At 44.7% G+C, this 22,432-nt stretch overlaps 2 protein-coding genes across 6 annotated transcripts; one reads left to right on the top strand and one right to left on the bottom strand.

Moving 5' to 3' along the window:
* Nucleotides 1-782: 782 nt before the first annotated feature.
* kiaa1614 (KIAA1614 ortholog) lies at nt 783-15,141 on the bottom strand. Of its 5 annotated transcripts, none has more exons than XM_029001919.1 (10): nt 14,902-15,141; nt 11,022-12,020; nt 10,462-10,540; nt 9,258-9,398; nt 6,160-7,400; nt 5,088-5,235; nt 3,704-3,917; nt 3,447-3,568; nt 2,209-2,381; nt 783-2,126 (listed from the first exon to the last, which is right to left on the bottom strand). In XM_029001919.1, exons 2-10 carry the CDS (start codon nt 11,986-11,988, stop codon nt 1,933-1,935), a joined length of 3,279 nt encoding a protein of 1,092 aa, XP_028857752.1. In that variant the 5' UTR covers nt 11,989-12,020; nt 14,902-15,141; the 3' UTR covers nt 783-1,932. The 5 variants fall into 5 exon arrangements, with proteins under 5 accessions (XP_028857752.1, XP_028857751.1, XP_028857748.1 ...); XM_029001918.1 differs by having other exon boundaries at nt 2,209-2,384; nt 3,704-3,914; nt 14,902-15,140; XM_029001915.1 differs by having other exon boundaries at nt 2,209-2,384; nt 14,902-15,139.
* Nucleotides 15,142-15,812: 671 nt separating this feature from the next.
* stil (STIL centriolar assembly protein) lies at nt 15,813-22,181 on the top strand. Its single transcript, XM_029000884.1, has 17 exons — nt 15,813-16,074; nt 16,322-16,413; nt 16,533-16,637; nt 16,721-16,836; nt 16,925-17,103; nt 17,323-17,570; nt 17,695-17,778; nt 17,883-17,969; nt 18,122-18,269; nt 18,468-18,568; nt 18,841-18,964; nt 19,104-20,132; nt 20,211-20,367; nt 20,456-20,645; nt 20,729-20,864; nt 20,972-21,264; nt 21,437-22,181. The coding sequence occupies exons 2-17, from the start codon at nt 16,331-16,333 to the stop codon at nt 22,155-22,157; spliced, it is 3,801 nt and encodes a 1,266-aa protein (XP_028856717.1). The 5' UTR covers nt 15,813-16,074; nt 16,322-16,330; the 3' UTR covers nt 22,158-22,181.
* Nucleotides 22,182-22,432: the final 251 nt, after the last annotated feature.

Below are 22,432 nucleotides of genomic sequence, written 5' to 3'. Positions count from 1 at the left end.
CCCCTGTGGCAAATGGGGAAGTGGGGGCTGGGCTGACACTGGGGTCTTCAGACAGCTGGATTCATTTGCATAGCAATCCGAGGGCCTGAGAACGTTTGGGACGAGGGGGGAGGGTGGAGAGACTTGTGTGTGTGTGTGTGTGGGGGGGGCTCATCTTTCAGTTTTATTTATTGTCATTACTGGCCGTGTGATGCAATTTGAGGAATTCATGTCATATAAATAACACCAGGTCATCGCCCTCTTGAGGTCACTTGTCTCATATTCATTCCAGTGAAGCTAGACTAAGACTCCTTCCTGTCCGTGTTGTTGATTAAATGGGTTTGCACAGTACATGGTGCCACACAACGAAACGTGTCCTCTGGTTTTAACCCATTACCCTTGGTGAGCAATGGGCAGCCATGACAGGCACCCAGGGAGCAGTGTGTGGGGACGGTACCTTGATCAAGGGGACTTCAGTGGCACCTTGACTGTTCGGGATTTGAACCACTTCATTTTCCCGCTAGGCCACCACTGCCCGGCTTCTTCAAATCCTGGTGTGTCTCTGTGTGTTTATATCTGTCTAGTCTGCTGCTGACTGTTCATTCAGCTTCTTTCTAGCATGTCCTCTTCTTTAGACCGAGAGACACCAGTGACACTAGACTCCCTATTCATCCACTGGCTCCACGACCCCCCAGACCTCCTTGTTCTCGGGTTACGCTAAGTTCTTGAAGCATACAAACAGGGCGCACGGAGGCTAAACGCTTAAATATTGGATTGACAGGATAAATACTGCAGAACACAAGTGATTCTATACTTTTACTGGGTTCAATGTATAAATAAAAATACCAAAACATAAAATACATTAACAAGAGAGACAAGATTCTTGCATGTCACTGGAACGCTTTTAAAAGCAACCATATGAGTGTGTGGGGTCGCCATCTGACTCTGACAGTGTACAGCCAGTCACTGTTATAAACAGTTCTTTTAACATGGTCATGTCCTCCTCACACTGTCACAATGGCACACACTGGAACACGTTGCATGTGTTGCAAAAACATGCAGCAGCAGGAGAGGTGACTTGAGTGAGTAGTTAAAAAATATTTGGGGGAAAAACGGATGACACCGTATGGCAGTGAATTGGGGATGTGAACTTGGAAGTGAAGCTTCTGCAAAAAGCATATCTATGTAAGCACACCGCGGTAAAACACTGAACATTTTGGCAAATGTGGCACGGAAGCTTAGGGGGTTATTTTTCACTACAGTCATGTGTTGTACCTTATGTGGTACCTTAGAAAAAAAAAAAAACAGTGAGTCTGAGTAAAACATTAAAATGCTTAATGAGTGACTGTTACAAAAGGCCAGTACCAGCTACATTCTGTTCTAAAGGAAAAGTATTAATTACTAGTAGCACAACTGCTAGAAAAGGTATGTTAATAGGTCTTTATGGTTGTGCTTGTATTATATTACATTTAGATAAAACAGCGATTTTCCGCCCTTGGCTTCATCTTGTTGCCCTTCCTCTCAACTCAGACACCGCATAATCTGTGCAGACTTTTGCTTGTCAAAGTCATTGTGAGGTATCTGTTTCGAAGAAGACTATATATTATTATAATTGTTATGACTATTATTATTATTACGATGGTTGGGCATCTACAGAAGCCATGGAGTCTTTATCCTGAAGTATGAGTTGTGTGCATTTGGATGTATAGTAAAGTAGTATCTTCGTTGTTGTTTAGCCACACTTATGAAACGCTTCACGTTTCAGTCTGTCAGAGTCTGGAACGTTCCCTTTTCCAGCCTGCTATTTTAGGCTGCTCAGTGTGGGAGGAGCGTCATTATAGGTCAGCTGGTAGAGCATGGCACAAGCAATGCTTAGATTAGGAGCCTGAATGCCGTTGGGAATGCATATGTAAGAAACGCAATGCAGTGTTTGGTTGCAGATGGGCCGAGCCGTTAGCGCTGCACTTGTCGCTGGCGCAGCACGCGGATGGAGGCAACGCTGTTCTGGGTCATGAGCCAAGTGACGTCTTCCAGACTCAGGCCAGCCACCTTCTCACCGTTCACCTCCAGAATTTCATCACCCACTCCCAGCAGGCCTGCATACAGCTTTTGGGTGCTGCTGTCACCCATTTCCTCCACATAGACTCCTGCAGGGCAACATCCCATAAATTATCTTTATTTACAAGACTTAACAACTACAATCCACCTGAATTGCAAAATATATCTTACCTGAGTCTGTCCTGCCTTTCCCACGTGAGATGAGGAACCCAAAGGGTCCACATGGGGGTCTGTTGAGCTCCAGCATCAGTGTGCCATCAGGGAAGGCCTGGGACACCCTGCCAACTGACCGCACCCCACATGGGCTGCTCACATCCTCCACACTTAGCGTGCGCTGGAGAACCCTACTGTAAAAATTCACAGAACACTGTGAACACAATGAAATAATTTACAACAATATCAATAATAAAATCTGCCTATCAATTTAATTTAATCAATTTAATCTAAATACAAATCATTTTATATTTTGCAGCGGGTCAGCAGTAATGAAGTATGACAATTCCTGCAAATGTAAGTATCGTACAAAAAAACTATTTCCATACCCCAGTACAGACACAATACATGCATTATACACAGTTTCATTAATAACTGGACTTGCCAAGACTTAAAAACATCGGCGGTGTAAGAGAACACTAAGCACAGGCTGTGGCCAAATCAGTCTCAGCATAGCAGCAGCTCTGGTTTCACACCATCAATCGTCTCCGCTGGGAGCAGAAGCCATTTATAGAGCACCCCTGTCATGCTGTTATCGAGTTTCTGACTGGCTCTTGAGCAAGGTGATGTAAGTACCAGCATGCTCCAGTCACAGAGACTCTCCTCTCCTCCCATTGGTCAGATGACGTAGGCACAGGGAATGTCAACAACGCTGGACCCAGGAACACATTAACAGATACTGACGTGCAGCAGCTTAAGGCAAGATATATACACACATATGTGGTCTCTCAGTGTAAACACCCACAAACATACCCAGTGTTTGGTTTCACCTCCAATTTAAGCAACCTTTCCACTGTTAAACCCCCCCTCCCAATCAATTCCTTGAATTCCATGTCTTTCTTTGGCAGGGACACATGTTCTATTTTTAAAATTCAGACACCCCCGCAGACGCAGTCAATGGAAAATATTCAGTCGTTGCACAACCGGCCAGCTGTCAGAGTCCAGGACAGACTCTTGTGCACAGCTCGGCACAGATCCACCCCACCTAACACACCAGAGGGGGCATAGGCTTCATTCATAATATTCATATCAGAGGGGATTAGAGAGAGGTCATATCACATAACGTAGATTTAGAGAATTACAAAAACAGATGTGCTGTTTCATAGGTGTCAGGCTGGAGGATATGTGAGATTGGATGCACATAGGATTTGTTTATGTGTCTGTGAGTGTGTACATGTCGCTGATACACACAGTACCTTGGGGACGGGCTGCATGGCTGATTGCCTGGTGCGTATGCGCTGGAACGGTCTTTCTTTTTGGAGGAGTGCAGATTCTGTACAGATGAGGATTTCTTCAGTTGGAGAAAGGGCGACCCCTGCTGGCGATAAAGAGCAGGATTTCAAAACTGCAACATAAGACTCTCTGTGGTTCACGTTATTACAGTTCCCCGTAATGATTGCTAATGTTATCATACAATCACAGAGAAACCGAGTCTTATGCATGTCAGCCTCACCAGACGTAAGGACTGCAGGGAGGGGGCCTTCCTCAGCTGCCCCGGCACCCTGTGTGTTGAACTGGGAGAAGTTGAGCTGTGCTGTTTGCCCCGAATGTTCAGATGATCCATGCTGCTGGAGCGATCCTTACTCAGCTTGCCTGGGCCATTGAGGCCAATGGCAGAGAAGAACCGGCACAGGGACATCTTGGGCCGGTCAGCGTCCACAGTTCTGCTGTAAAACAGATGAGACCTCCATGTTAGAGTATCTAACACGTACATTTGCAGCATTTATCAGACACCCTTATCCAGAGCGACTTAGTTACAAGGACAGTCCCCCTGGAGATTAACTCATGGTTAATTGTCTTGCTCAGAAACACACTGCTTGTAGTGGGATTTAAATCTGGGTCTTCTATATCATATGCAAGTTTGTTACCCACTAGGCCACTACCACCTTGCACTTAATAATGCCATGCTTGGATCATAATATCCAATATAAAGTGCTTGACAGTTCATGATTTTGCATGAAAAAAAATGAATGTGATGTATTAAGTTAAAAAAGGAAAGGAAAGCCATTGGCTCTTGAATAATTCATCTGTGGTCATTTGGGGGCAGTATTGTGTTGGTAAACCTGCTGGGAAGAAGTGGATCCTTATGAAGTCTAAAGAGCACCACATTTCTGAGCTACTTCTAAAAATAAACACTACAGTCTTTGGGATTATTGTCCGGAAATTTAACAGTGTCAGGTTTCGAATATATCAAAAAGGATTAGTTTTCCCCAAAAAAATCGCTGAGTAGGACAACAGTAAAAACACCATGTGTCTCTTTTATTTAACCAAATGCCACAGGCTAAATCTGTTCGAACGGATGACATGATATTCAGCCCTCCCATTTATTAAACATGATAGAGTGGTCCATTCAATTTGGTTATATATTCATCTCAACATTACAAAATGCTCACTCTCTTACCCAAGGGCATCCTTAATGCTATAAATCTGTATCAGTCACAAGCATCTTGTCTGTGCTTCATTTGTAACGTGAGTATGCTGCACCAGGATTTCCCAAATTACATGCGTGCCTAACAACTATGACAACACATGAACACATAGCAGGAATAGACACAGAATTGGAACACTCAAATATTAACATATTAAAACTATTATTTTTTTCATTTCAGAAATCTTAAATACAGAACACAGTGAAGCGTTAGTGAAACGTGAAATTTAGAAAAGGACTATTTTTAGAGCTCTCAGGGGAGGCTTTCACAGAAGCTCACATCCATAACGCCCCCATAATTTCAACTTTGGACATAAGCAATCCGTGATGGTATCTAATCACTGTGTAACTGGATACCCAGTTTCTTTTTTTAAAAAGCAGTGTACCAGATGACTGGTTTTGTACTCACTGAGTTGGACTGGGGCTGCCCTCTCTCTCCTGGCCGGATCTTACTGTTCCTCTGAGTTGCCTGTCATCCTTACTGTGGGGATCAGACGAGTCAGTGAGGGTGATGAGGTCGGGGCAGAGGTCTCCGGTGCTGGTCTGCTGTTTTAACACTGAAGGGAAGTAAAACAGAATTTCATGAATTCATAACGCTTGATAGAGACAAGGCGAGTCTAATTCTTTACAGCATATGAATGAATAACTGATCCTGGCTGCTGATTATGGGATTCCTTAGATCAAGAACGTCAGTATTCAATACAGTAGTCTGCTGTTAGCAGGCCTACAAATGATCATTCCGGGCTCCCTAGTGTAGCCGCTTATCCAGAGTCAGGCATGGAGAGGCAGCGCACTGGGAACAATCAGATTCTTCCCACTGAGCACCAACACACCAAGTGCGTCCTGTGGGATTACTGGATGGTGCAGGGTTTGGATTTGCTGACAGGGAAATCACTGCCATGGGTCTGCAGCTCGGGACAGGTTGGCACATGCCACACCTTTTCAGAGGTGATGATGACAATGCTGACGCCTTATTAGTATCAACATCACAGTGAAAGCAATAGGCTATTTTGCTTCAATGTTCATGTGGCAAGAAAGTAACAGAATTAAATGTAAGTCTTTTTAAACTGAATGCAAGACACACAGCTACAGCTCTCCAGATTTGAGGTTCAGAAATGCACCGGCCTGAGCCAAATAGCCACAGTGTCGAGGGCTGTAAACCACAGATTAGCTCTTTCTACTGCACAAAATTCTTACTCAATTTATATGTAATAATCATAAAACAAAGAATTTGTAGTATTTGGACTTTTACTAAATGTCCATTCGTGCAGGTGTAAAACTCTAGTCTATAGTTTATTTATATGAGTATAGTCTATATGTCTTTTATATATTTGGCACAAATGCCATAAAGCATACTGTTCAGTACAGAAATGTAGCAGTGACATCAGATGAATATAAATTGCAGTTCCGTTGACCTTGGATTATGACAAAGGTACAGAGTAGCATTAAACCCGAGTTTTTGATACAACTGTGAGACTCACCTGATGTGTGTAAGGCCAAATTCCCTTGGCTGTGCATCCTGACTGCAGGGGGGTTGGCTTTGATGGATTGACATGGGAATGAGCTGGAGCTGGACAGTGGTCCAGGATGGGTAATATCCGCCACAGGGAGGCAATCGTTTTGGTCATCTTGTGGGTCAGGACGGTCTTCCTGGTGACAACCGTAACCTTCACAGTCTAAAGGCATTGCTTGGCTGCCAGGCTGGGTTCTGATTCCAGATTTTAGCACTGATTTCTTGGTGTGTAAAGCAGCCATGATGCTGACGGGGAACTTGGAAGTCAATCTGTCCAGTCGAGGTGGTATAGGAGGAGGGCCGGTCACTTTCTGACTTGTTGGCGCTGCAGCGTATGGGTTGGGTGGTAGAGCTGCAGTTCCATTAGACAAGCGCTTCTCAGCTCCATTCTGCCTGGGCTTTGCATGCTGTGAAGGTGGGAACGTATTCTGATGTTGTGCTACATGCCCCTTAATGGCAGGAATGCCCTCTGAACCCTGTATTCCATCCTCTCTCCTTCCCCTCTTCTTCAGTCTCTTCAAAATGTCTCCATTTTCAGAGATAATGCTCTGTGGGTGGTATTCTCTGTCACCGTCATAGTCGCTAGGTTTTACTGACCCAATGTAAGACTCCTTTATCTGTTCGATACGAACCATGTGGTTTGGAAGCGTTGGTGCAATCCAGCAGGGTATGGTCTTTACTTCGCTGTTGGCACAGGCAGTTACCAGAAGCTGGGAATTAGGCCCTTGGTTAAAGTTAGACACAGTTACTCCATCGAGGATTGTTCCACATGAGTTACACTGCCTGTTCAAGTCTTCAGCTGGTGTCGTTTTGTAATGCCCACCGGCACCATTCAACATGCCCTCCTGCGTCTTCCTGGTTCTTCTGTTCCACAACTGTATGCCTTCCAGGCCTTGGCCATGACCGACTGCCCGTCCCATATCACCTCCACCATTGACATAGACAGATAGGTTGGGTTTGGATATCAGCAGACCCTGGGCTTTCTCTCCGACCCGGCGTCGCTGCCGCAGGCGTTCCAGATAGCGAACTTCTGCGTCCTTCTCTGACTCGTCCTCGAAGCGCACGCGCGTGGGTGACTGGCCGTGGCGTCGGTGGGGGCCACCTGCGGAGTCCCCACTGGAAGAGTCGCTTTGGTTTCCAGACACAACCCCCTCCTTCCCCGTGAGAGCAGCCCGGCACCCTTGACCGCCGCCCCTGGACAGTGGCTCCCTGAACACACAAACAACTGCATCAAAGGTGATCACAATCCCGTCACGGGACCTCCTCCACCGTACGGATTTTTCTGAAATGCCTGTGGGAATGTCCTGCTTGCTTTGGCTGTGCTCTGCAAGGTCTCAGCTTTCCTCTCATGTTTTTTACTCTGTTAAGAGGAAGGCCATTTCATATGGAAGCTCAACATAATTACAGGACAAGAAATCTTTTTCACTGACTGGTGTCCATACCTGATAAAAATTCCTGATGCTAAAATAAAGGCAGGTTAACACACAACCCTCTTTTTTACAGTAATCGAGAAATGACGCTCTGTTCGTTCTTGCGTGCGGTACAGTTGTGGCAGAGCGGCCCCAGAGCAGAGCGGCCCCAGAGCAGTGCGCCGTGATTGGCTCGTGTGAATTGACACAAGCGTACCCACAGCGACTGTGACGTACCCCTGGGAGAGGCGAGGTGGGGGGGGGCAGCTGCCAGATGTGACAGGTGTAGTGATGCAGGAAAGCGAAGCGGTTTTTCATGCTTCAAAATCCAGCCCTCCTCCGCTGAAGAGATTCAAATTAAAGCCCCTTCCACACGCCCTTAACATATATTATCTGATCTATATAATCTGCCACATTATTGTCATTTTTTTGTGCTCTTAGTTTTCAGCATGTTTTCTTTATAGACAAAATGACTTATTAATGCTTCCTTCAACCCAAGTGTTAACAACCTGAGCCATAATCTGCAATAAACAGTTTCTTGTTACTCTGTGGGACAGCTGTTTGCATAGGCCACCCATCTGTGTCTCTGTAAATATGCTGAGGTAGTGCTCAGAGGCCAAACGCGTTAGGAGGGGAATTAGTGGTGCCGTTCTCATGTAATTGTTGTGTAAGTCGAGGCGGCTTACATAACGCAATTTGGCAGAAGTGGACGGAAGAGGGCAAGAACCCATCCAGTGGTGCTCATCACAGTACTATTAATTAATTGCAGCCTGAGGACTGACTGCTGTCACAAGAACATATTGCTTTAAAAAAAGTCACAATTACAAATATTAAGCTAACATTCTTGCTCAGTTTTCAGTTTGTTAGTTATCTAGTTCTGCTAGTCATGAAGGCCTGCAGGTGATTCACAAAACAAGCCTTGATCCTTCATGGGTGAAGGCATGTGTATAAAGTTCTAATGTAACACAATTTAAACTGATTTAATTTTCATTTGTTAAGTAACAGCAGATGTAAAAGAGGTAAGAAATTTGTCTTGGGTCCATTATAGTTTTGTACTGTGCTCTTGTACTAAACCATAATTCAGAAAACTCCAAAAACTCCATGGTTTCGATAAAAGTAGTATTACGATGAAAGTAACTACTCTCAGTAAAACTGATTTACTCACAGTACCAGAGAAATAACAGATCTACTATTATAATGTCTTCATATTATAATATGAATGTAATTAGTTATAATTGTCCTTATACAATTATAATAATACGTGTATAATTGTTCCTATTGTACAATTTAGATGAGATATGTATAGATTATAAATTTCCTATCGAGTGGATTTAACAGACAGACCATGTGGACAGCACCTGTTGCCTCTCAGTGGTCCAGACGACACAGAAAAAACATCTCCCATCAGCTGCTGCGTTCGACACATCAAGCACAACACAGCGACTGGGTTACATGAAGACCACAGCTACTTTCATTAAATATCGATTGTGTATGAGGATGAACCAGAGAAGAATAAAAAACAACAACACACTCCTCCCTCCTCGCTTGCGAAGAGTTGGAAGGGTGAGAGGCTGAAACAATCACTTGCTGAAGCAATCTAAGCCCCCACCTCCATTTCACGCTTTCATGGGGGCAGCGGCCGGGGATGGGCACTTACGGGTTCTCTCGCTGGACGGGCAGGATGGTGTGGTCGGCCTTGAGCGGGTGGGAGCGGGCCTTCATGCGCGCTCTCTCCAGTAGACGCTTGGCCTGCTCGTGGCGAGGACTCAGCGGCAGTTCATCCCCGGACACAAAGGCCCTGTCGCCCACCCAGAGGGGGAGGGAGCGCGAGAGAAAGAGACGGAGATTGAGAGAGAGGCACACGTCAGCGCCTGATCAGGAGGGATACACACAAAGAGAGGGATTAAGTGGAGCAGGCAGTCGCCGCTAATTAGTCTGACAGGGCCGTGTGTGTATGTGTGTACACACTCACATACGGGGTTTTGCTATTACACCGGCTCTCCATGCTGATTCTTTGTATGCTTTTAAATTTAAGAATTAAACTTTAAAGACTGCCAGTATGTCACACTATCCAAACAGCACAAATACATGAGTCGGTGGAATATAATCCTGGGATTTTCAGAACAGGACACTGGACAATATGTCCTTCCCACCAGCTGTACAGATCTGAGATCAGTCTCCGTCTCTGCCTACAGTACACTGCGTGGAGGTGGGGCTCTTCATTTCTCTCCATGCATTTTAGCAGTGCTATCGGCAGTGCACAGCACAGCCAGGGAAGAACCAAGGTACTAGATGTGTATTAGATGAGATACTGGCATGGAGTGTCATGACTAGCATGGATAGAGTGAGGTCGTAAGATTTCAACTTCAACTTTACTTCATATTGCTATAACTCATTTGTTAAAGTAAGACACAAATTTTCCTTTCAAAATATATATCCTTGGGAGTGTATATGTGTGTGGTTTATTTTGAGATTCATGACAAAGGCTGTGAATACTTATGTACTTTTTTTTTTTATTTATTTGTCAAAACCTCAAGTAAACTTTTTTCACGTTTTCATTATGGAATTTTGTGTGTAGAATTCAGAGGAAAATTTAATTTAATCTGGCAACACTGCTTTGAACAATACTACTCTCAATGTTCCCCATGCAACTGTCATAATGGAAACAAAGGTTTTGCCATTACCCAAAGTCATGTCCTTTAGAAATGATCTTCATTAAGTGAACAAATTAAAAATGATAAATATTTTTTACATTAGAAGTCTTATATGAGAATGACTGCATGAGATGAGAGTGTTATGCCAGATTCTTGGCCACTGTGATATTATGCTACTGTATGGCATTTACATGTATGTTTGCATACCGTTGACTATGCTCACTTTCTTGAAGAGAAATTCCTGAGTCCCAGTCACTGTCATTTGGAACAATTCCACTTTTTGTAACTGAAACAAAGAGTAAACAGAGACAGACGTTTGCTGTTTTTTCCCCTGTAAGCATACACAAATGCTATTCATCTGCACAACACAGCAACATAATCATTAATTCTTTGCAATTAGTAACATTTTCATCACTTGAAATTGTATTTCTGACTTGTCCCATAAATGTACTATGAGGTACAATTAGGCCATTGCTGTTATGCAAAAGCTGCTGTTGCCATGATGGGAAAGCAACCGCTGTGTACACAGCATCCAATTAGTTGGGCATCATTTTCACTAAACATCTGGCGGCCCACCACGGTATCTTAATCCGTGCGCTTCTGCCAAATTCCCCCATGTCCTCTTAGTATCTCTGGTATTTTGTTTCTCCTTTTGTTATGTACCAATTACGTCAATCTTTTTATATATATATATATTACAGACGATAAAGTAACCCATTACCCAAAGTGCTGTTCACCTATTCGTCCATCCATGCCACCATCCTTACCTCGGCTGTTTCCCTGCAGTGAGTCTTCTGTTCTGAGATCTGCTTCAGGTCCAGTGCCCTTCTCCTCCTCCACGTTCTTAGCTTTGTTGAGCATCTGTTTGAGGATATTCCTGTTCATCTCCACCTTCTCCGCTAATGATAATGCACTTCCACTGCTGCACACGCTCTCCATGCTGTCAGCCCGCCACAAGCCCAAACCCCCAGCCAGGGCCGCTGGGCCTGCCCTGTCCTGCCCACATGGCCGCAGGTGGCCTTCCAGGCTATCTGGCCTCTGAAGCCCCTGCCTTTCTTCACTCCAGCATTTCCTCTGTCCCAAAGACAAGTTTTCCTCGTGTCTAGTTCTTGTTGCAGGGGTGTCCCCATTTAGAACAAGCGTCTCTGGCCGCGTGACCTTCCAGTAGCCCTTAGGTGGGATCCATGGCTTCTCCTTTGGTGCTTGTTCTGAGGAACCAAAACATTCGCCAGACAAATTTTCCAGACTTGTCCCCTCTCCTAGCTCCCGCGGAAGTGGTGTCCAACCCGAAGCAAGTTCAGAGTCATAGCAGACTCCTCCACAGACCTCTGTCTGGGAGCCCAAATGAATTGGTAGGTAGGTCTGAACCTGGTTTTCCTCATCTTCATCGCTGCTGCTGGAGCCCCAGGTCACACTGACAGAAGCCCCCAAAACACACGGCACAAACGCTCCCTTTTTATCCAGGACTCTCTTGGCTGCATGTCTCCCTGGACCTTTGCGCTTGGAAAGGTTTTTTACCTTTGACTGTAGGGCAGACACGGCAGAGCCTGAAGGGGCAGCTGTCTGTAGCCTGGCAGGGGGTCCTTGGGAGCCGCAAGGCTGGTAACAGGGCTTTGGGTCAGAGTTGGTGAAGTTCTGGTCATCAGGGACTCTCTGCTGGACCTTTGGCATCCCAGTTTCATGCGACACTGCAAGCAGAAGGGGTGCCTCACCAGCCACTACTGCTTCCTCCATGCCAAAATGTCACTGAGGCATTATGACCACAGCTGCAAATTTAGGAGATTATGATATATTTAATATCTGTACCACAACGGCAATAAACAAATGCGATGTGAGGTTTTACCTGATGTAAACTAACTTTTTAAAGTCAATTAAAAAACGTATATAGCCTTCAAAAGTAAAACACATCGAGGGCACATTAAACTTATTTATAAGCAGACAAGGTTGCATAAAAGATACTGTTATCTTAAACCACCACTCTCCCATCCTTGAGAAATATTGGTAGTGTTTGTAAGAAGTCGGTCTGAATATTCCCACATGCATCCAGATGAACAAATGTGATCCTCTAAAAGCCCCTAATGGCATTTTATCACTCATACAGCAGATTTTTATAACTCGTGCAGCAGACTCAGCTATGTTCTCATATGGCTGAGCAGAGGCTTATTTTTCACCACAGCCTGCTGACCCAAGCATCCTTGGCCAAACCAGCATAATTCAAGAAACCCTCAAAAATGTGAGATAATTATTATTGAACTGACATTTGCAGGCATTTAGTCTCGCACCAACTTGCTGTCAACGTTAATTACTTTTTTCCACAGCACATCCCCAAAACAAAAAAAATTGATGCACATTAATGCAAGGACAGGTCATTATTGCTTTGTTAATTATGGTTGGCTGGTGTAATTCCTTTATAGGCCAGGGTTTGCAGCCACGCTAGCCGCACAACTTGTGTAGGAAAAAGGTTTTGATTTAATTAGTCTTGCATAATCACAGCTTCCATCTTCACCCAAACTGCCTCCCATCTTTCATCGATGGACCCCAGCAACCACTGCACACTTCACTTTGACATGACATAACAGTTGTGTAGTTGTGTGGTAGTGGCCTAGTGGGTAACACACTCGCCCATGAACCAGAAGACCCAGGTTCAAATTCCACTTACTACCATTGTGTCCCAGAGCAAGACACTTAACCCTAAGTTGCTCCAGGGGGGGACTGTCCCTGTAACTACTGACTGTAAGTTGCTCTGGATAAGGGCGTCTGATAAATGCTGTAAAATGTAAATGTTGTGTATAAAGTTGTAGTCACCGAATAACCAAACTTCAAACTGAACATTCATAAAGTGTCCCAAGTCATCGCCAGTGCTGTGTCCAAAAATGCAATGCCTGAATTCAAATATAGCAAAAAAAAGAATAAACACCATTATAATATAGAATAAAATAATGTAATATCGATTTCTGCTGTCTTGTTCCTACTGTGTTGTTTGAGTAAATGCATGACAGGGGTTTGTCTTTATTCCAGTGTTCTTATGGCATGCACCGGCTCTAATTAGTTTGCTATTACTGAATGTCAGTCAGGAATTTAGCGAACCGAAAAAATCCTCGGAGCGAGTGAGGGATGCAAGATATGTTCAAGGTTGCGGGTGGCGATTTTAGCTCCCAAAGATTTATTAGAATTCCAACAACTGCTAAAAGGGAATAAATTCAGATCTACATTTTTTTGTTCCCTTAATGCTGATATTAACGAACTGACATTGACGCAGCTTCAGGGCACAAACACTGAAACCTTTGTACACCTCTGCAACTTCTGCTTGGCGTGACCCCGTCTAACTGACGGAGGAAAGATTGACTCGCCAGAAATGAATGCCTTACCTCACCGTCTTCGGCCACAGCCGGGCAAGTCTGTGGCCCACCTTCACGCATCCCAACGCGAACCCAGAAACAGTTTGGTCCTCATCGCTGTTGCCGCAGCAGTTCCTTAACATTCCTTAACATCAGTCTTCCCTTCCCACTTCCCCTTTCTTCTCTCTCTCTCTCTCTCTCTCTCTCTCTCTGTCGCTCTCTCACCCACTTACACATACACACAGTCTGCTTTGGTCCAGCTGTGCATGTAGATCTGCACAGAAGTTGCACGAAGGGTTCTCTCTCTCTCTCTCTCTCTCTCTCTCTCTCTTCTCTCTCACTCACTCCAACTTGCCATTAGCAGCCCTACACGAATGCAGCCAACAGTAAAAGGTGATCCACATGTGAGGGGACCTTCAAGTTGCTCGGGGAGACGGACACCGCCGTCCGGGCCGGGGATTGGCTGCGTGGAGGTCTGTCTCGGAGCGAGAACGTGGCCGGATTGGAGGGGTGACCGCGATTGTCCGGCCTCGACTCGGGAGGGAGGGGGGTGGTGACCGGTAACTCTACACTCGGGCGGCGGGGGAGAGTGGAATCTTAAATGCGGCGCAAAGGAAGTGCCGAAGTCTCCGAGCAGATATTCCAGCTGCCAAGGAATTTCCTCTGTCGACTGTCGGGTTTCGGCTCCGCCGATTCGCTACTCCTTCGCCGATCTAAACGAGCATTGTAGCAAAAGTATGAAGAACACCGCCAGATACCAGGTCGATTCTCTCAGGCTCTGGAGACCCTGTGCTTTTGCAGCACCAGATTCGCGAGGAAGCGCTGGGCAGGAATGTTTAGCATAACTGGATCCAAGGACGCAAAAACTCCACCTTGAAAACCCGGAGCACATACCGCAGACAGCTGGGTCTTACAAAAAACCCCACCTCTGGGCTCCTCTGTCGAATCGAAAGCGTGATACCTTTCATAAGACAAGCATTACGAATCTCCGCGGTAACGGAGTTCAGCAGCCTCAAACTTCCATCATGCGGGGCAACACGCATGTTCATAATTTATAATACGCTTGCATAATTGATGATGCTTCATTCACAGCAGTAGAAAGAATGCAGAAATATATTACCAGTTGCTTTCAAATCTACCCTACAAAGGGCATCTTTCGTGGACAGTAAAAAAAGCTTACTGATATAAATAAGAATCGCAAATTGCATCTCCTTGTATATAAGCAAATCAGCAAGTAATGAAAAATTACTTTAAAAGCATTTAAAGAAAAAAAAAGCCTTAATGACATTATTAAAATCTGAATCATTACCGTGGCTCGGATTTTCTTAATTGTTCTCCTCTGTGGAAGACATCAGCGCTAACTGGAATGGGTGTAATTCTCTTCTCCCATACACTGTCCAGAGGAAGCGGCCGCAACTCAGCCATATCCAACTCGGGTCTCAGTGGATGCAATCAGACGGATCTGCTCAGGAAAAATGAAGCGGATTAGTTTGAAATGAAATCTACTATGGCCAACCACTGGGTTAACGTTACTGCACAAATCGCTCCAATCTGGCAGCCACCGGCCAAGGCAGCGTGAGCGAATAAAACTGGTGGATTAAATTCGACCGGCGCCGGAACGACGACGTCACGCCTCCCGATCACATCAGATGGGCATAAGACAGCAACAAAAAAAATAATAATAATAATACAACGTATTAAATTACCATATGTACCCCACGGAATTTTAAAATAGCAGAACAGTCATGCAATATGTGTTTACCATTCATTTTAGGGACTTTAACATTATACCGAATGAAAGAAAAATAAAAAACTTAGTTACATTGTAGTTATATATCCACGTGTAAATATAGACAAAATGTGATTTAAATGTTTTCTCCAAAAATGTGGTAACGTGTTTTACAGAGTTTGCGCCACCACGCGGCGAGAGCAGAACACATAACCTGCGTGTCTGGCATCGAACTGAACCTTCTTTGACAGCTTAAGGTTTTATTTCGAATTTTCAAGCCATCGTTTTGGTCAAAGGGCATATGCGTGTAGATTAAACAAATCAAGACATATTGGAAACCGCGGTCCAGCCTCGCAGGGCGGCTGCTCGCACAGTCTAACAACACGGTTGCCTATTGGCCGACAAGTAATCATGAGTACTTCTGATTGGTTAAAAAGCGCGGGCTTCTATTGGCTATGGCTCTTGTCCCGCCATTGGGACTTGGAAACAGCGCCATAAATAAATGTACGTTTGAGGCGAGACTAGAAAACATGCAGTTTTCATGGCTACTGGGTGAAATTGTACTCTGTCGTAGGTGGGCTTTTGTTTGGCGCGTTGGTTACCGCTCGGCGCGATAAGGAGAAGGTGACCGGGCATTTCCTTCACATTTGCGCTGTCTGGGCGGAGTAGGCGTCCATCCGAACGGGAAGGCATTAGCCTAGCCGCCCAGGGAACTAACGTTTCTCACAGCTGCGTTTACACTAAACTTTACAGGTATCCGTTTTATTGTTACTGTTTTACTTCTCTCAACTCCGTTTCGTGGCTGCACATTTTCCCCCGCTGTGGGCAACTGCACCAATATTCATGTCTGAGGTTTTTTTTTTTTTTTTTTTTTTTTTAAATAGCATGTGTAGTTGTGGATTTTAAACGATCACCAATTCACATTTCTTTTTAAAAAGTCGATTAGACTAATTGTGACACTATCGATTCAAACTGAATAATTGCAGCGACGTTTTTCCAGCCTGCAGAGATGAGTGTTCAGGTGAATTTGAGAAGCTTGCCCTCCCATGTCCTGGACTGTGTGTACAGACCAGAGACTGTTTTAGTTAACAGGTAAAGTGGCTTATGCTCCTTTTATCATATCAACCTTTTCACAAATGTTTTGTTCAGAAGCTGAACTGGCACATATATATATATATATATATATATATAAAATATTTTTTGTACTTTAGATCAGAAAGTGCTGCTTCAGCCCTGACCTTTCCAAAGTCCAGAGTGGCTCTCTGGGACCCAACTCGCACTGGAGATGTCCTCAGTTTGCACCTGTTCTATTATAGGTGATGCATATAATAATTTTTTGTGTAAGTTATGTTTTCAGAAACTAGTGTGTTGAACTCTTGTGGCCCCTTTTGTTCTACAGAAACCCCAGATTGCGTTTGCTGGAAAAGGCATTACGGTTGGCTCACCGTCATGCAAGGCAGTGTAATAAACCCCAGATGCCTTGTTTCTTCCTTGGGACTCTTACCGTGGATGCTGGTGGGTAAAAACAACTTTGTACTTATTACCGTGTGTTTGGACATCAATGATGTCGCTTTTTGTGTTTTGGTGTCCATTGTCTTCCTAGATGAAGAGGGTGTGACTCTTACGCTGGATCGCTTTGACCCAGGCAGAGAGCAGTCTGGCTCTGCTGCTAAGACACCCATGGCTGTACTGCCAGGGGATGTTGTGGTGCCCTGCGTGGTGGAACCGGTGTTTGCAGACACTCTAGTGCACTCGGCAAATGACTTCAGTGCTTCTATCAAGGCATGTTATTTTTAAGCTTTGTATTTTAATTGTGTTGTCTGGGCATTTGTAGAGCACTGTTTTGTTTCCATGGTGACAGGCTAGAAAATGCTCATTATCAACCTTTAGTCTAACTGTCAGTGGCAGCTGGTGTGGCCTTGTTCTCAGAGAGAGGAAGCTGTGCGTTTTATACTTGGAACTATGTTCATTTTAGACTAACGCTGGTTTTTGTCTGTGTAGATGCTTCAGCACTGCTGCAGCAGTAGAGAAACCCTCGAGCTGGCGAAGCTTCTGATGCTGCAAGGACGCCTCCGCTGTGCTGAGCAAATGGACCGTTTGCAGTTCAGCCTTCACTGGGCAGCAGTTGCTCCGGGCAGCGTGCTGGAAGCGGTCCCAATTAGAGCTGTTCCCATTATCCCCACTGCCCTGGTCCGTAATCTCAGTGGGCCAGTGGCTCAGTGTGTGAGTGGTGACAGACAAAAGAGAGGGTAAATCTCATTATTACATCACTACAAGGGATTTAATTATTTTTGTCTATGTATATGTAGTTGGTTTTATTAAAATATTAATGCGTTGTTAAATCTTTATTTTCTGGATTTAATTTTTATATAGATATCTAACTATGGACCAAACCCGCAAGTTACTTCTCATGCTAGAGTCAGACCCCAAGATTTACACCTTGCCTCTTGTAGGAGTGTGAGTGGACTGATTTTGTTTTTCATATTCATGTGCATCATTTGTGCACAGCCAACCCTGATTTTTATTTGTTTTGATGATTTGATTGTTCTTATGGGTGACAGATGGCTGTGTGGAGTCACACACATTCATAATCCCCAGGTGTGGGCGTGGTGTCTCAGGTACCTGCATAGCTCCTCCCTCCAGGACCGGTAAGTTCCTCCCCCATCTGTTGATCTCTTTTGCTGCAGAATGGTTGGCATTTTTCTTTGTACTCTCATTTATGGGTTAAGTAGTTATGCTGAAACATTTTGAACAGGAAATAATAGTTTCATTTGTAAGGAATTATTGGATGTCCTTGCAGGGTGATGTCAGAGGGTGGTGCATTTCTGGTGGTTTTATACTCACTGACCCACAGAGAACCAGAGTTTTATGAATGTCAGCTGAGCAGCGGGCAGCCAGAGGTGAACTTCCAGCTGCTTACCAGCACTAAGTGTCTTACAATCTACAAGGTCAGTGCATTGATTCAATCAGCAGAAAGGTCCCTGAAAATCCTCTTTTTGTGTGTGTAATGGGTAGACATTGTCTGTGTGAATGGGTCTATTCTGGTTTTTGAAATATAGACACATTGTTATGATCAACTGCCCACTGTAAATGGCATGATAATTCTCTCAATGCAATTGGACTAACTCTGTATCATATTTGCTCAGAATGTGGAACCGCCTGAGGGACAGCTTCTGCAATTTGAGCTCAGCACTGAGAGCCAGAACAAGGAAAAAGAACATTTTAAAGAAGCATTGTCTGCTTTGAGGTATTATACTATTTGTTTTAAATTTCATTATATGTCATATTAGGCTTTTTTTTTTTTTTTTTAATATAAGTGAAGGGATTGTCATTGTGAAACACTGCAGCACAGTGCATACAACGAAATGCGCTCTCTCCTTTTAACTCACTTGGGGAGCAGTTTGTGCGGATGGTACTTTGCTCAGTGGCACCCTTGCAGATCAGGAATCGAACCGGAAACTTTCTGATGACCCCTGTATGTAGTAGCTGTATATTTTAGATAAATGTTCTTGTTCTCAGGACAACAACTGCAGCATCCACCTCACCTCGAAACAAGCTGTCTATTAGTGACCATGACTCGGGTGTCGAGGATGAAGATCTATCTCCTAGACCCTCCCCAAATCCTTACCCTGGCAGTGAGCAGGTTGGCAGAAATCAATCAACATCAAGGGGCTTCTGCTCATTCCTGAAAGATGGAAATTTAGTTACATTGAATACAGGTACCAATGTACCACCGCTTGTCTCTTTAAATTAATTTTCTTTGTTTTTTGTTTTTTTTTCAGGTAAAACTTTTGGTACAGCCCACTGTACCAGAGCTCTCTTTGTTAATGGATGGCAGCTATGTTGAATATAGGAATGCAGGACCTTGTGATGCCACCACTCATCATTCTTCATTGCCCAGTGTGCTGAAGTTTAGAGCAGAGGGTGAGACATCCACTCAGACAAACAGTGGCTCAAAGCCTCCTGGGCAGGTGGCTCACAGTGGACCCCCTCCTATCAGAAGGCCTCTCATCCCAGGGATGTCACAGGTCAGGGCATGTAAAGGACACCCTAGTCCAGGCCAACAGGCCCCACTGCCTAGTTTGAGCCGGGAATCGGGCCCTTCAGTACGGACAAAGACAAAAGAACGATCACCTGCTTCATTTTCCTCTTCACCTAAGACTGGTTTGTCTCCAAATGGGCCTTACCAGAAGTCATTGACTGGGACTTCATGTCTAAAGCCATTTACAAACTCTACACATCAGCCAGCCTTAACTCCAAATGGCTTTCCAGGTCCAACATCTACTCAAGCGCCTTCCCATATACAAATGTTTCACAGCACCCCCTGCTCAAACCCGTCTTTGAACACGATGGGCAAGTCCAGTGTTTGCTGTGCCCACCAGCATGGCTATGTACAGTCCTGTCCACCCAGCTCTTGGCAAAATAAATCCCCTTCCCCAGGTCCTATGCATGAAACTCCTGGTAACACTGTAGGAGTATTTTGTGCTTCTGATGGTGTACCTCACAGGGACTGTTGCCTTTCTCCTCCTCGTCCCCAAATGGGCTGTGGCACACCTCCACACCAGGGTCCCACATGCAATTCAAACACACCCACGCATTATTCACCCACACATGGAGCTTGCTCTCCACACGGCAGAGGGCTGCAGCAGCACTCAGGAGCACCTATTTGTCAGGCTCAGTGTTGGCAGCTTCGCCCAGGTTGTAGTGGTCTTCTGGGCATACCTTCAGAAGGGCAGACTGGTATACTCCCTGCTGATGCCTACAAAATGCTTGTGGAGCAAGATCGGCAACTCAAGTTGTTACAGGCCCAGGTTTGTAACAGTTTAAAATGATTCATTTAAAATGTCTTTAATGTGCTTGTGCCAACTGAATTTTCTTTTCAAAAACAGATTCAGAAACTCTTAGAAGCTCAAAACCCAAAAGCCTCATCTCCTCCACCTGCTCAAGAGTCTCCAGAGCAACCAAACCGGTTTAGCCAACAAACTGCCACTGCTGTTCTGACATCTATTGAACCGAAGGAAAGTGTCAGTGTTGCTGTAGGCACAGGTGCAGTATTTCCAACATCCAACAAGTGTCATTGTCCAGAAATTAAAAGCTATTTGGACTTCTCCTTACACCCAACTTTGTCTTGCAGGAGCTAGTCTGTTTTGGGGTAGTGAGGAATGGCAGGCTGAAGCCACCACTGGTGTAGATATCAAGACGTCTCCTCCCTCCAGATCCAGCTCTGTGCACAGCCAAAACCACAACACAAGTAATGGAGAAGAGGTTGAAGAGGACCAGGACCAAAACTCATCCTTCAACCGAACAAGAACTCCTAACCAAAGGTTTATTTTTTTTCTAACCAGATTGCCCTTGTGTGTGTTTTATTAAACAGTTCCCATGTTTACTCTGGACTGAAATTTTGTAGAGTCCCAGATGCAGGAACCAGTTCCTTTCAGAGTCCAGTTTTAGGCGAGAGTGCTAGTATGTACATTCAGCCCCAGTCTCCAGCTAGAGAAGGCCAAACTCATTCGGAAGACCAAAGGTTTTATCAGGAGTTACTGGTAAGCTTAAATGCTTTGGATTATGTATCAGGAATCCTATAATGATGCTTAAACAAGGATATAGTATCTCAAAGCATTCACTTATTTGTTTTTCATCTCCCTATCAGGGTCAAGTAAATGATCGTCTTCAGGGAACATTAGACTGTGTGCAGGAAAATTCACAAGACAAGTGGAGGGAACAACCCATGGACACACACAGCTCATGTCCCGTTGGTTCCCAGTCCTGTAAATTACAAACTCCAAAGCAAGAGATTGTCCCCTCCTCAAAGGTCAAGCAGACAAGGCATGGTGACCAAGTGTTAGGTGCAACCCTAAAACAACTTCAACAACTGGGAGTCAGTGTGGACCTCCACGCAGCATCCAAAGATGCAGCCACACGCAACACTATAGAGAGTGCCAGGTAAAAAAAAAAAAAAGTGATTAATTTCCCTTTCAATCCAGTACATTAGGAGTACATTTTTGTTTTTCAAGAAACTGATTTACACTCATTTTAATTTTTTTTTCTAATTTTGTGTGTGTTTGATTAATACCTCAATGTCCCTTTTCTAATATAAATTATTTCTTCTGTGCAGCACCCTGGCTCGCATAAACCCTGAGGCTGTGATCCCCAGACTTGCTCTGTCTGATCCTGTGGGGGACAGTCTTTGGGTCCCTGGAGGCAGTGCTGATCTCAGTTTGGAGGCAAATGCCATTGCTCTGAAGTACCTTAGCGACTCACAGCTCTCTAGGTTGTCCCTGGGTAGGTCAGCTGAGAACAAACCCTCCCCAAGTTCTGTGCTCCTCAGCAGGATGTCAGTGGAGAAGAGTTCTGTGGGGCTAAGCATACTGTCCCCCAGCAACATGTCAATTGCCACTCGGAAATACATGAAACGATATGGACTTATTGAAGGAGGAGAAGTTAGTGAAGATGAGGAAGAGGAGAGAGAGCAGACTGTACAACACTACTCTGCCCTGGGATGCTCCACGCAACTCGAGGACTCTGGGAATGTGAGTGCAGGACAAGATGTTGAGAATGTGGCTGGATTCATCCTGAAAAATGTCTCTAACAAACTGGGTCAATCTGCTCAGATGACGCCTGATTCACAAAGCCAACTCTTCAGAAACCTGCGGCCCAAAATGCAGCTGCTTACTGACATGCATGGTGACAAAGAGAACAATGCAAAGATTAAGCCCTCCAAACGTCATTCTTCCACATCTGAGAACCGGCGTCCTCCTGGACCTGCTGTGGAACAAGGGTCTGTTGGGAACTTTTTAGATCTCAGCAGGTTGAGGCAGCTTCCAAAACTTTTTTAAGGTTTGTTTCTCTCTCCCCCCCCCTCCCCCCTATATTATTTATTTGCTTACTGAGCAAATACTCACACAAACTTGGGAGTTTTCTATATATGCAAACCTTTTTGTTGCATTTGGTTTTCTGTGTTGCCCTTTGTCTTATGTTTTAACTGTTTTGTACATGTGTGAAACAATTTTATGAAATAAAGCTTCATTGACTTTTATATGTACGCAGTGCATTTTACAATTGTGCGATTCGTTATGTTTCTAGTAGAATCCAGTGAATGTGAATCTCCAGC

Source organism: Denticeps clupeoides, chromosome 13, assembly GCF_900700375.1.
Source record: "Denticeps clupeoides chromosome 13, fDenClu1.1, whole genome shotgun sequence".
NCBI lineage: Eukaryota > Metazoa > Chordata > Actinopteri > Clupeiformes > Denticipitidae > Denticeps > Denticeps clupeoides.
This window is presented reverse-complemented; position numbering and strand designations above follow the sequence as displayed.

Bases quoted from the DNA above. Each gene is read 5' to 3' on its own strand.
- stil (XM_029000884.1), top strand. From the start codon at position 16,331: ATGAGTGTTCAGGTGAATTTGAGAAGCTTGCCCTCCCATGTCCTGGAC. The intron at 16,414-16,532 runs GTAAAGTGGCTT...TTTGTACTTTAG, and splicing joins GAGACTGTTTTAGTTAACAG to ATCAGAAAGTGCTGCTTCAG. The intron at 20,865-20,971 runs GTAAGCTTAAAT...TCTCCCTATCAG, and splicing joins GGTTTTATCAGGAGTTACTG to GGTCAAGTAAATGATCGTCT.
- kiaa1614 (XM_029001915.1), bottom strand. From the start codon at position 11,988: ATGGAGGAAGCAGTAGTGGCTGGTGAGGCACCCCTTCTGCTTGCAGTG. The intron at 7,401-9,257 runs GTAAGTGCCCAT...TTGTGTGTTCAG, and splicing joins CCCGTCCAGCGAGAGAACCC to GGAGCCACTGTCCAGGGGCG. The intron at 3,569-3,703 runs GTGAGGCTGACA...CTTTATCGCCAG, and splicing joins CCCTGCAGTCCTTACGTCTG to CAGGGGTCGCCCTTTCTCCA.